This window comes from Melozone crissalis, unplaced genomic scaffold, assembly GCF_028551555.1.
Source record: "Melozone crissalis strain CALT ecotype California unplaced genomic scaffold, PUWL_Pcris_2 ptg000019l_1, whole genome shotgun sequence".
NCBI classification, from domain to species: Eukaryota; Metazoa; Chordata; class Aves; order Passeriformes; family Passerellidae; genus Melozone; species Melozone crissalis.
Window position 1 is genome coordinate 22,927,343 of NW_026535797.1, and position 12,196 is coordinate 22,939,538.

Sequence of the window (12,196 nt, forward strand, 5' to 3'; positions counted from 1 at the left end):
TAGGAGCTGTAAAGCCCATTGCAAACTTCAGATCAAGGCCTTAGTAAGAACTACCAACCTCTGTCCCAGCGCAGCCACTGCCATCATGACCACACAGAATAAGGAGAAGGAGTTCCAGGAAAGTCATTCAGACTTTCCACCAGCTCTGCAATCACAGTGACAGCTGTCTGGACAATTTTATGTTAAATGTTCCCCACAATGATGGGAAAGCTTTTGTACACCCAATTCAGCACTTGAAATAACTACACAATATGCAATTTACAGTTCTTCCTAGGTAAGGAAGTGGACTGTTTTATTTTTTGGCACATCGTGTCCGTCTGCTCCTAATGGTTTTTTGCCTTTTCTTTTTCTCTTACTTTTTAATGACAAGGCATGCAAAGACTAAGATGGATGCTAATCCTTACCTGTGTATAATTTTATTTTTTAAAAAAGGGAAAATGTTTATTTTAAGACATATTAATCTATTAATCTTGCATTTTGTCAAGTGTTTTGAAGATATGTATATAAAACTTTCATAAACCGCCACAGAAGAAATTACTTGTAGTGCAACCAATTAAGTACTGATGTTAATATCTTACTACAGCTGCTACAACTTCAGAACTTTAAGAAGATATGGAAAATTTTAGAAATTCAGAGAATTTTCCTAATTTACAATTTCAATTTTTGTGAATCTGCTTTTTGAATGGTGGAAGAAAAGCCAAATCCATTACAGAAACAAGATAAAAATATTTTTAATTTCATATCAATAAAATATAAAATTTAAAGTAGTGATCATATGAAAAATCATATGAAAAAGAAGTTTTTATTTCCTGTACTCATGACAGTTTTTAGAGTGCACAACAAGACATTATACGAAAAGACAGTAAAATGTGCACTTTCCATCAGGAGTGTCCATTGAGGACAGTAAATTTTAAAATGAAATTATAGCTATGTACAGAAATACCAGTTGATGCTGCTAAAACATAAATAACACAAATAAATAAATAAATAAGAGAAACCACTCAATATGTAGAAGTTCATTAGTATTGCATCATTTGACACTCTACTCACTGCACTTTCCAATTGTATTTCAATGCAATTACTATCTCAATTTGGGCATCTAAATTTTCTTTGTACATAAAACTGCTTAAAGTGGTGGGATTTTTTTCAAATTATTTTGTTTTACTGGAAGCTCCTCTTTAATATTGAATTCCCTCCAATTTACTTCTAGAGCAAACCAAATTTTATGAAGTTTAGAGTAAAAAAATTTGGCACAATTTTGATACAGTAGTGTCTGTTTATAATCCTTTAACACATATTTTGAACAGTACAGCAAAAAAGAAAAATAAGTTGTTTATGGTTAGGATTTTAAACTCTGTTTCAGTGATGTAGTACTAAAGTAAAACTATAGAAAAGCCACATTGTATCATTTAGTAAAAGCAATTTTCATTCAAGGCAGAAGGGTTTACTCCTTTATGGTTTAGTCACACAGAGCAGAAGGGAATAAGCAGTTAAAACCTTCTTTACTGAAACAGGCATGAACAAACTGCAAAACAGCACAGATGTCCATCAGATATATACCCTGGGGAACAAATATCATAATTACAGCAAATCACCAAGACTTAATTAGAACCAAAGATGTCAAACACCTTAAAAGGGACAGAGAGCATAACATACTTTTTCTTACTTCAAGCAGCTTCCTCACTTACTAACCCTGTGAGTCCCACAGTAAGAAAAACATTTATTTTCTCACCGTATCTGTATTCATCTTCTCAACACAAGATGCTTGTTAAGTGCATCTCCGTTTAGAAAGCCCTTCTTTGAGTCATGGCACCAATAAAGTTTTTGACCACAAGTCTGAATTCCCTCACTGTCCCTTGCCATGACGTGGGGCACCTCTGGGGAGCTCCTGCTGCCGGCACTTTCAGCTAGTGCTGCAGGAAGTGCAGGCAGAGTGAAGGTGGTTTCCTTGCCAAGGAGGAAGGACAGACAGCTGGATCACCAGAACAAGGCACTGCTCAAGGCAAGGTGAAGACCCCCTTGGCCTGTAGGAGAAGTGCCTCATAATCTGCTGTCATATCCCTAAGGCCTGGGTCCATAAAACTCTATGGGATCGTGACATCCCTGCTTAGAGATGTTTTTCTGAGTTTCTGTGCACCTGGAACTACTGAGTGAGGGAGAAGCGATCCCTTTCTCACCAAGTTTTGTAGACAGTTATGGCCTGATAGCTGAGGATGATGTTGCAATCATTTCTTGTATCTTCTTATATTATTTACATTTAAATCCTATTTGACCACTCAACCTTCTACATCTAAATTCTTAGCTGTTTCTCCTATACACACAGAGAGTGAGTGAACTTTCTGCTCCTGAAGTGTGTCATTGTCAAATCCTGGAGTACTTTGCCAATTCTCAATTCTGCCTCTCCTTTGTTCAATGGATGAAACCATATTTGTCTTTCCACTCACAAAACCCCCTCAACTTCAGCACGTAATGAATTTATTTTGGGTTACTCTGTTTTACTATCTTGGTTTCCATCTCCATTTCTGCAGTATACACATGGAGTGGTGTCCCCTCTTCACTTTGATATGCACATTAATTCTGAAAATACTTTGATGACCTTAGACTCATACACACTAAGCAGTCTTTGAACTACATCAACCATCAGAATCCTCTTTGTTCAATTTTAAAATAAGTAAAATTGAAGTCTGATTAAAATAAAACTGTTGAATAATATGAAATAAAGCTATCTTCCAAGATTTCTTACACTGTGTTTAACCTACACTTTATAATTTGCAAGCACTCTGCTTTTCAGAAAAAAAAAAAAAAAAACAACAAAACGCAAGAACACTTGAAATGTCTGTCCTTATTTCCCATTTCTAACTTCTATTACAACATCTTCTACTATTCTTTAAAGTCTGACAGACCACAAGCTGGCATTAGAATATTACCCTTCTATTTCTAACCTAATTAAACAAGTGCATCATGACTCATCTATTCTGCAAATGCTTTCTACAACTAAGTCCTTCTATGCAATCTCCCTAATACCTCGGGAGGAAACCTTGGCAAGCTCTCAGACTAATTTGGGGAAAATTAACAGGTTTCCCTATCGTCCTTCAAAAAAAAAATCCAATATCAGAAGGAAAAAACCAACAAAACCAGATCAATTAGTACTAAATTGGCACAACTGTGTATTTTAGTAAATGTTTTTCTCAGAATCAGAGATTTTTTTTCTTTTGATCCTTTCACTTCTCAGCATCATGTCATAAAGAATGGGCCTTAAGAGTTTACGTTGCTCTTATTTTCCCCTTTGACTGAAATTTATTTAAAATTTAAACATATATTTAAATGCTGTGACTTGGCAGTTTTTAATGCAAAATTAAATCCATTTAGAAACTAAGATAGTTGTAGATTTCCAGTCAGAAAGAAAAAAGAAGCTCTTAATTTTAACTTCTGTAACATTCACATACGAAATTAGGAGGCAAATTTAGTTGGTAAAACTGCAGAACAAAGGTCTGCTTTCCTGATGCCTATCTAATGCTACCAAATTTATAGAGCTATTTGCAATTGGCAACACACCAAGTGACAGTCAAGTAACATTGACAACAATTATTTTACCCAAATGAATTAAAAAAATTTGTAAAGTTCAGCATAATGCTGTCAGTTTCAATCTCTCTTTTTCAAGTTTGCCCTTAATTTGAAGCACATGATGCTTCTTTCACAGACTCCCCAGTAAAACACAAGCCAATGTTCTACAGCACTCAAGCAAAATCAAATTGAGCTGAGCTAATTTCCTCAGGCGAAACACAAAATTATGTATGATAAAAAAAAATTGCTTAAAATTTTATATTGAATTATTGGGATATATTGCTCACTCTGAAAACAGCATAATAATTTCCTCAGGATGTGTGGCTATTCACTACTGTCTGCAGTATGTGTCTTTTCTAATTTTTCAAACAGAAGTGAAAGGAAGGTCCCTGAAGAACAGAGAAACACCCAGGAGCTCAGTGTTATAACAGCTTAAGTGGTTTAAGTGAATGGCCTAGAATCCTTCTCCGTAACTTATGACTTCTTTCAGTAGTATATAAAAGACAGAGCAGGGGCTTTCCTTCAAAATACACCAGTAAGATTCTCATCCGAAGATAACTTAATTTGAAAACATTTGCTAAGAACCACATAAATAAGTAGAAAGAGCTTACTATTTTATTTTGCATTACATTCCTTAATTGCTCATCAAGAACATTGGCAACTAAAAATAGCATGACATTACCTTGACAAAACAATCTCCCTGATGACAAATCAATTCTAGGAAAATGACAGCACAACAATGCCTGGGATCACATTTTTAATTAAATAAAAAGGATTTAATTTTAATAAAAAGGATTTTGTGTGAGACTACTAACTTCTCAAAGAAAAAAATATGAGTATACTGTTTCAAGTAACCTTACTTTTTAGACAAATTTTAATACTCCACTTCAGTTTTATCTCTTATACTGATTGCATTATGAAAGGATTTGGTTGAACTGCATACCTCATTTACTAAAGTCGACAATCTTAATAATTTATCTTCTAGATAATGATATCTTTCTATTACTTCTTGTCTCATTGTTACCTAATAGTTTTTATCAAAGTCTATCTAGGAGTAGTAAGTTGTAGCTACTTGCCCCAGAAAAGAGAAAATTGGTGACATGCTAGCAAGTCATATGAATACTACTACTCTTTCCATGTTGACATTGGACTGACAAATGGAAATTAATAAGGTTAGTGAAAAGTATATCAGCAGCATAAAACCTTTTCATTTATAAAATACAGATAAACACTGGAGTACATTCTTTGGAGAGATGGTGAATCTCTGAATTTTAAAACAGTAAATACTTTTCAGCCTGGCTAATATGGACCACTTACAGTCCTTGCATTTGCATTAATCAACAAAATGATCTTTAAGATATTTCTTAAATTTCCCCTTTTTTTGGGAGAGGGCCTACAAACCACAGAACTCTTAGATAAGCGCCTGTTTGAATAAATTTATCTATAGCTACTCTTACCTTGCAGCAGGAATGAATTCCTGAGATTCCTTGTTCTATTTGTTTGCAGCTGCCATCTCTTAAAGCTACCTAACAGTTCTTTTCACATTTACTGTCCACTTTCCTCACTCAGTTTTCAACAGCCCACCATCATCATGCATTTCCAGCTCCAACTACTCCTCCATCTCAGTGCCTTTGATTATTCTCTAGATATTGTCATCCAACTTTTAAAATTCTCCCTCATCTGACTGAATTATTTCAAAAAATATATACAATGAACAAAATTAAAATGTTCTCCATCTATCCTCTTTGATTAGAAATTAATATTTTTCTTTTGGATATTAGCAAAGAACAGAACTCTAATTTTCTGTTTTATATGCATAACTGATTCCTACAGATGATTTTTAATGTACTTTCCATACATTTCTTGCTAGCTTACATACTGCAACTTATTAAAAAAATACTGTTGTCCTATGAAATTTAGTCTTATTTCAACCATTCTAACTGAAAATTACAAGAGTACCAGAAAAACTGGAGTGTAAAATATTTACAGTTCATTCATCTGTCTGTCATTTCTAGAATTCCCTCCTGTGATATTGTGATGAAAAATATCTGGCTACTCTCTAGTTTTACTGAGTAGAAATAAACTTCAGCCTAAAGTATCTTATTTGGCTTTAACAACAGTGAATAATGTAAATGAGCAATGTAAGTCAGAAGTATTGCAAAGTGCTAGAAAATTGACATTACATTCCTGGATCAGCTTCTTTGGTCAGGCTATCTAACAGCATGATCCAAATCTATTAGTAACACAATAAAACCTAGTCACATTGTGTTAAAAGTAATCCTAAAGCAGACCTAATACGCAGTTACACCAGGCAGGATATATTTTTTCCTATTTCAAATGAAGGCATAACATGAGCCATGTAAATTCCTTCCAAAAATCTAAACAAAATTGAAAGATATTTTAGTCCCAAACAAATTTTCATAATTTCAGACTCTCCCTCTTGCTCCTCTTGAGGACCTCTTAGCCTTACCTACCCCATCAGCATAAAGGTTTATTGGAGACCCTTGCTCAATTAACCCCTAAGGCACATTTAGGGTACCTCAGGTCATGCAGATCAGCTGCTCCCCTTGCAAACTATGAGATGTGTAGTATATCCTTGTAACCTGCCACAAGGAAGCCTGTATTTGTGTACTTGTTACATTTTCCTAGCAATACTGAACAGATGACTTGAAGTAAAAAACCTTCCAACCACCAAGAGTAACCATTCATGATGGCTTTGATTATACCCTGAGCATTACAGTAGAGCTGTTTAAATTCCTCTGCCTTGAACCAGCTCTGGGCACAATCAAGGCCACATTCACTCCTAGCATACATTAACAGTCATGAAAATCCCTTCTACCAGTTTCCTTTTTTTTTTTAACCTAGACCCCTGAAGAGTCTTAATTGCATGTACCTTTAACCAGTGAAACACATTATACATTTCTCTACCCATAAACTCCTCTGCTGTGGTTTAATTTCCACATCTACATAACTGCAATCTAGTAAATTTTCCTTCTCAGAAAAGCCTGTGTCACAGCTGTTGCAGCTGGGAGAGCTGATTATTTACCACCACTGGCTTAAGTGCAACTACCATATTCTTAAGGCAAAATGCTGATGCTATGAAAGACTCACTGAATAGCCACACTTACTTTGCAAAATAATAGAAGTTTTAAAAAAGAACAAATTAAGAAAATACTTAAAACTTTCAGAAAAAATTATCCTGAAGCCTGAGTGACAGTCTCACCCAGTGGTTTTTCTAAATGCGAAAGACAAGGCTGCTTTTAGGCAGATTAATGACACTATGCCTTTCTTTTACAGCAGTAACTTTATCTCCGTTAACAAATGGAATAAGAAACTGCCTACAGCTGTAGAAGTTGCAAAATCAATTATGAGAATCCTGATATAAAAGTACTTTACATCAATATAAGAAGAGGATTATAGTAGAGTTTAAAATTAATACATAGTGGCCTTTTTTACCTAACACCTCTCAAAATGGCTTGCACTGTAACATCCACCACCTTTGTATCCTGGCTGCTGTGCACAAGAGAACAGGTGTGCAGCTGAACTTACACACTGAGCTACTGGGAAGTCAAAAGGACTGGTAAAATAATCCCATTTGCATTGAGAGCAGAAAGAATTTCATGTTACTGTGTAGATAACATATCAGACCCGGTTTAGAGTACTAACAGAACTTTCCTTCTTTGTAATGGGAAAAAAAAAAAAACCCTGCCATTACATATGGACTTCAAGAATAATATAAAAAATTAAATCCTAGGTAATCCTGAATAACATCCATTCTTAGGGAAGCATAGTATCAGCATGTGGGTGGCATGACAACAGCTGTAGAAATTACTTCTCTTTTGTACTACTTAAAAATATTGTATGTATTCATTAAGTTACCTGCCTAAACATACACACTAAGAGCATATTTTCCTTTATATATATCTGTTTTCTATATGACCACTTTTCAAATAACATGACATTCTATATTATAGGCCCTCAAAGTTAAACTTATACAACCTATTCATCAAGAAGAATATTAACTTGAAATCTGTGCATTAATTCTGACACCAAAGGGTGCACAAATTGTAACTTCCAAGCATACACTAAACATTTGCACTGATCAACAGCACTAGAAAAATTGTGCTCACACACAATGTTTCAAGTCACTTCCCAGACTGCTGTTTCATCATTTTATCAGGAAAGAATAGGATAAAAATTCAATCATGTCTTATACCGTGCTGATGAAAGGTTCATTTGAATACATTTAAGAACATATGAATAACAGGTTGGTTAGAATTGTCACAATGTCATTTGTAAAGGAAATTTCAAGTAGGGTTACAACTCTTCATATGGAATACCACCATGTGTTTTGTAAATCAATAAATTTTAAATTATTTTGCAGGTTATTTATCATTTAAAATCCCAAAAACCTATTGAAGTTAAAACGTATCCTAAATTCTGAATTTCAAGAATATATTATTTACAATCTTACCTCTTTTCACTGTCACCTGCTGCTGAAGTTGACAGCAGGGAAAGGTTTGTGTTTCTGATACTACTGGCACCACTCAGTCCTTGTCACAAGAGGGTAGTTAGTACATCCTTTCCTCCTCACATCTTGACCACACCAAAATTGTCCCTCTAGTCAATAAACTACTGTAATATGCTGGAAATTTTAAATACATAGACCTGATACATATTGTGCCCTATTCATGCTATAATAGCTTAACTAAAGTTAGTGATAAGCATAATTTACTTTTGCCCAAACTTTCTAATGTTATGGTTTTGTTTTTAATTCCACTTCATGCACTTAATGCTCTAAACTGCATTCAGTGTATACATCATTATGTAAACACATTGGCATGCACAGGCAATACAAGAATAGATTATAATTAATCCCATAGACAACCAAAAAGGTGAAGTTGCATCATGCAATGAAACCAGCTTGGCCTGGGCTGCCATGCAGAAAAAAACCTACATCAATGAGTCTGCTGTACGGCTCCTAGGTAAGAGTTGATATGAAAGAGGTGAGTTATTTCAGCAATGAAGTCACAGGCTGAGAATGTTTATACTACTGTAAACAAAATACTGTACATAGCACCAGTATTACTCAGGGATGGGGGAGAAGATGCTTGGAAAGGAGGACAAAAAGGATGAGAAACAAGAAGAAGGAGGAGGAATTATAAATTACAGTAACCAGTCTGAAATCCAATTGGTTCTTTTAAATAAGCATTTGTTATTTCATTTGAAATAATTTCACTTGAGCTTTCAAAGCAAACCTGACTTTTCAGTATATTTTGAAGAAAAAAAGATGAAATAATGAGATACAGAGCAACTTCAAAATGTCAAATGTGTTCAATCATTGATGAATAACTAAAGATCATAAAAACACAGATATGCAGAGGTGAATTTTCAATGCAGTGCACAGGATCCAAAAACACAAGCTTCACTGATTTGAATGCATAATCAACCAAACTAAATGAATATGGACAGTAAAAAGGATGCATTGATATGGGTGATTTATTTGGTCACCTTTTGCTGCTTTTCTAGTAAAAGACATCTCTGCTGAATAAAGCAGTTTTTTTTCAGAACTTGAGTTGAATTGCTTTTACCTTACTCACCTTCACAGTTGCACTGAACACAACAACATGACTGGAATTACAGAGTGACCACCTAGCCTGTTCTAAATCATGTACATTGGGCACAGTACTGCATAGCCTCATTCCAGAGAGCTCAGAAAGACCTAATTGAGCAGGTAATTTATTTTATTGTAGCATTCACTTGAGGTACTACCCTGTGTTGTAGCATTGTAACATATTATTATGTGTGTTCCATTACAAAAGGATTTGTTCCATGTTTTTCAATAAGTATATTGTTTTCAAGCAATTTTTCTTAATTACCCCTAAATGTATATGCTCACAAATATATAAACTACTTCTGCAGGATAGCTATTCACACAACATCAAAAAAGAGCTTTAAAAAGAAAACTAAATTTCACTTACTGTATAAGATTTTTTAATAGAATCTATTATCCATTTGCAGTACAATTACTTTTGCTATCTTTGTTTTTATATACTAGCACTTTGTGAAATAATAGTTTTTTCATTGTTAAATTGTCATAGAAACTTAGATTAAAATAAAATCAAATAATTGACAGTAGAAATAATTTTCTGGCCTCTTGAAATGTCTTAGAATATTTGCAGAGAAACTGGTCAATATATTTGTAATTTGACAGGTAAAAAAAATTCTATATTTTTCATTCCAGATATAAAACTTCCAATTGTACTACTCTTACATAGTGAAATTCACATTCTTTTTCCAGACAAACACTTTTAACTTTTTCAAAGAAACAGAACTTGCAGTCGAGACTCATACCACTTTTGGCCACTGTGTGCTATTTAACAAGGCTAGCAGAATCTTTCATTAGTTGCTTATTAAACATGTGAATATCTTCTTGGGTGTACAGATATGCCCTTACAAACTGCTGCACAGTGCATGCAAATGTTATCACCTGAGAAGGAGGTTACTTAGTCAAGAGCAATTAAAGCGCTGCTGACAAAGCCAGAAACCCAGTAAATTGTTTAATGCAAGCAGATGAGGAGCCCAAAAATTTTGGAACTCGCAGACTTCCAAAGTGTACCATTCAAATAGCTCCAGTACAGTCAGGAATTGTGGCATACACAGTACGTACTATGACATATATGTATGTATCACACAAATGATACATACTATATATGGACACTTTCCTATTGCTGTGGAAATAGAAGACTCTTTCTTATGCAACTTGAAAAGCATTGACTCAGCAAGAAGATGAAAAGCAGTCCTTAATTTTTTTCTCAATAAAAACAATACAGCAGTCATCTTTCATTTAGTTATGATAGAGAAATCCTTGAGATTCACACAGAACACAAAGCTGGTCTGAGTTCTACAATGTCATCACTGTGAATATGACCATAACATAGTAAACACAAAAGGAGAAGAATCATCCTTGGTATCTGCTACTAATGCAGCAGAGCATGATAGAAGCTCCAAGTGTAAGGATCTCCAATCATCAGGTTACATTACAGTTTAGCATACATTTACTCAACAGTTTGTCCTACACTGATTTTTAGCTATAAAACCAGCTCATTTGGAGATTTAACTATTAGGTGTAAGAAGAGATTCATCTGTTTTCAGATTGCAGCTCAGAACCAACCTCATGTTAGAAAGGTTTCCCTGCTTCAGCTGGAGAGAACCTATCAAACTCATTTATATCCTAACACTCTACAATAGCAGGAATTTCTCTCTTTTGCTGTAGCCAAAGGCCATAACAAACTCTACATAGTTCATATAAGTCTGTTGCAAATTATAAAACCTAATCATTATGAAGGATAGTGTACTATTTAAAATAAATGACCAGAACTATCAAGTGTAACTAAATTTCTGGGATATTTAGCCCTGGAGTCAATTCCTTCCAATCCCTGAACATAAAACGCCTTTTGATAAACCAACTACTGGGAAAGTTTAGTTTGACAAAACAACGGATCCAATTCCTAGTTGTAGCTTTCTGTTTTGAGGACTTGGTTTCACTTAACGAGGTAAGTGAGTTAATAAGACTTATGAACTATTTGACTGAAGATGGACATAAGCAAGTTCCTGGAACAACAGAGTGACAGGATTCATATCCATTAACCTGTGGTGATTTCAACAATTACATTGCACTGCATTTTAGCTACAAAACCAAATGCACTGAAGTTTCAAATTTTCTCTAGGCAGCAAAGCTTGTTCAATTTGCATCAGACATTCATGTTTATGACAGAGAGCTGGTTTAGAGAAAAAGCTTTATTTCCTATGAACTAAGAGTGCCTTGAGACAAGCCTTGAGATATCATGCTAAAAGAGTCCACAATGCATGTACTTAGTCATCCTTTCACATCAGGCTGGAATAACACCAGCCTATCCTGATTGCTGTAGCTGTTTACTTCACTTCTGTCCCCACCTCAAGCAAGCCCATTACTTTTCCTTTCCAAAATTCACTCCCTTCCCAGCCAGTTTCTCTCACATTAAGGAAAAAAGAAAAAAAATGAAAAAAAACCAAAGCGCACTATATCCCTAATGGTGTAATTCTTCCTATAAACACCATCTAAGGACCACACAACAGTTTGCCCCTGTCTGCCCAGGATTTTCTCTCTAATGTGATTCCATACTTGAAGCAGTTCCATGTAAGTGAATTAGCACAACAAATACTACTAACTGTTAATGTTAAAGCACAGGCTCAAATCTCTGCCGTTGCAGAATGTGTGTTTGAGATAACATGCACAACCATTGCATATGTATTGATTTTATAATTTATTAAATATTTTACAGAAAAAAAAATTAGAAGATTAAAAGTAAACATTGCAAAAGGGAATTTTAAAAATAAGTTAAAGCATTTCACATCCTCTGGAAGAACCATATCTACACAAACAATTGGCAAGGATAGAGTGCTGATATAACCAGGGAAAAGAAGGACACAGCAAGTGGTATCAGAATCCAGCGGCTAAAGTTGTTGCATCTATATGGAATCTAGATGGTTCTAGATGGGAGAATAAAGGAGGAGGACTAACCTGTAATGAGACCTAGTTACCTTACCAAAAAAGTGACAAAAAAGTCTCTTCACAATAAATTCACAATAA

The 12,196-nt window shown here is 34.7% G+C and overlaps 1 protein-coding gene across 28 annotated transcripts in view; it reads right to left on the reverse strand.

Annotated features, from left to right (window-relative positions):
* The window catches only part of KCNMA1 (potassium calcium-activated channel subfamily M alpha 1), a 411,380-nt gene that overhangs the window by 184,952 nt on the left and 214,232 nt on the right, over positions 1-12,196 (reverse strand). For 13 of the 28 annotated variants that reach the window (XM_054276930.1, XM_054276928.1, XM_054276929.1 and 10 more), the window contains one exon: positions 8,522-8,545. The exons of the other annotated variants lie outside the window; for them this stretch is intronic. In XM_054276930.1, the coding sequence (XP_054132905.1) occupies positions 8,522-8,545 (24 nt within the window). The remainder of the gene's footprint in view (positions 1-8,521; positions 8,546-12,196) is intronic. 28 annotated transcript variants of the gene reach the window in all.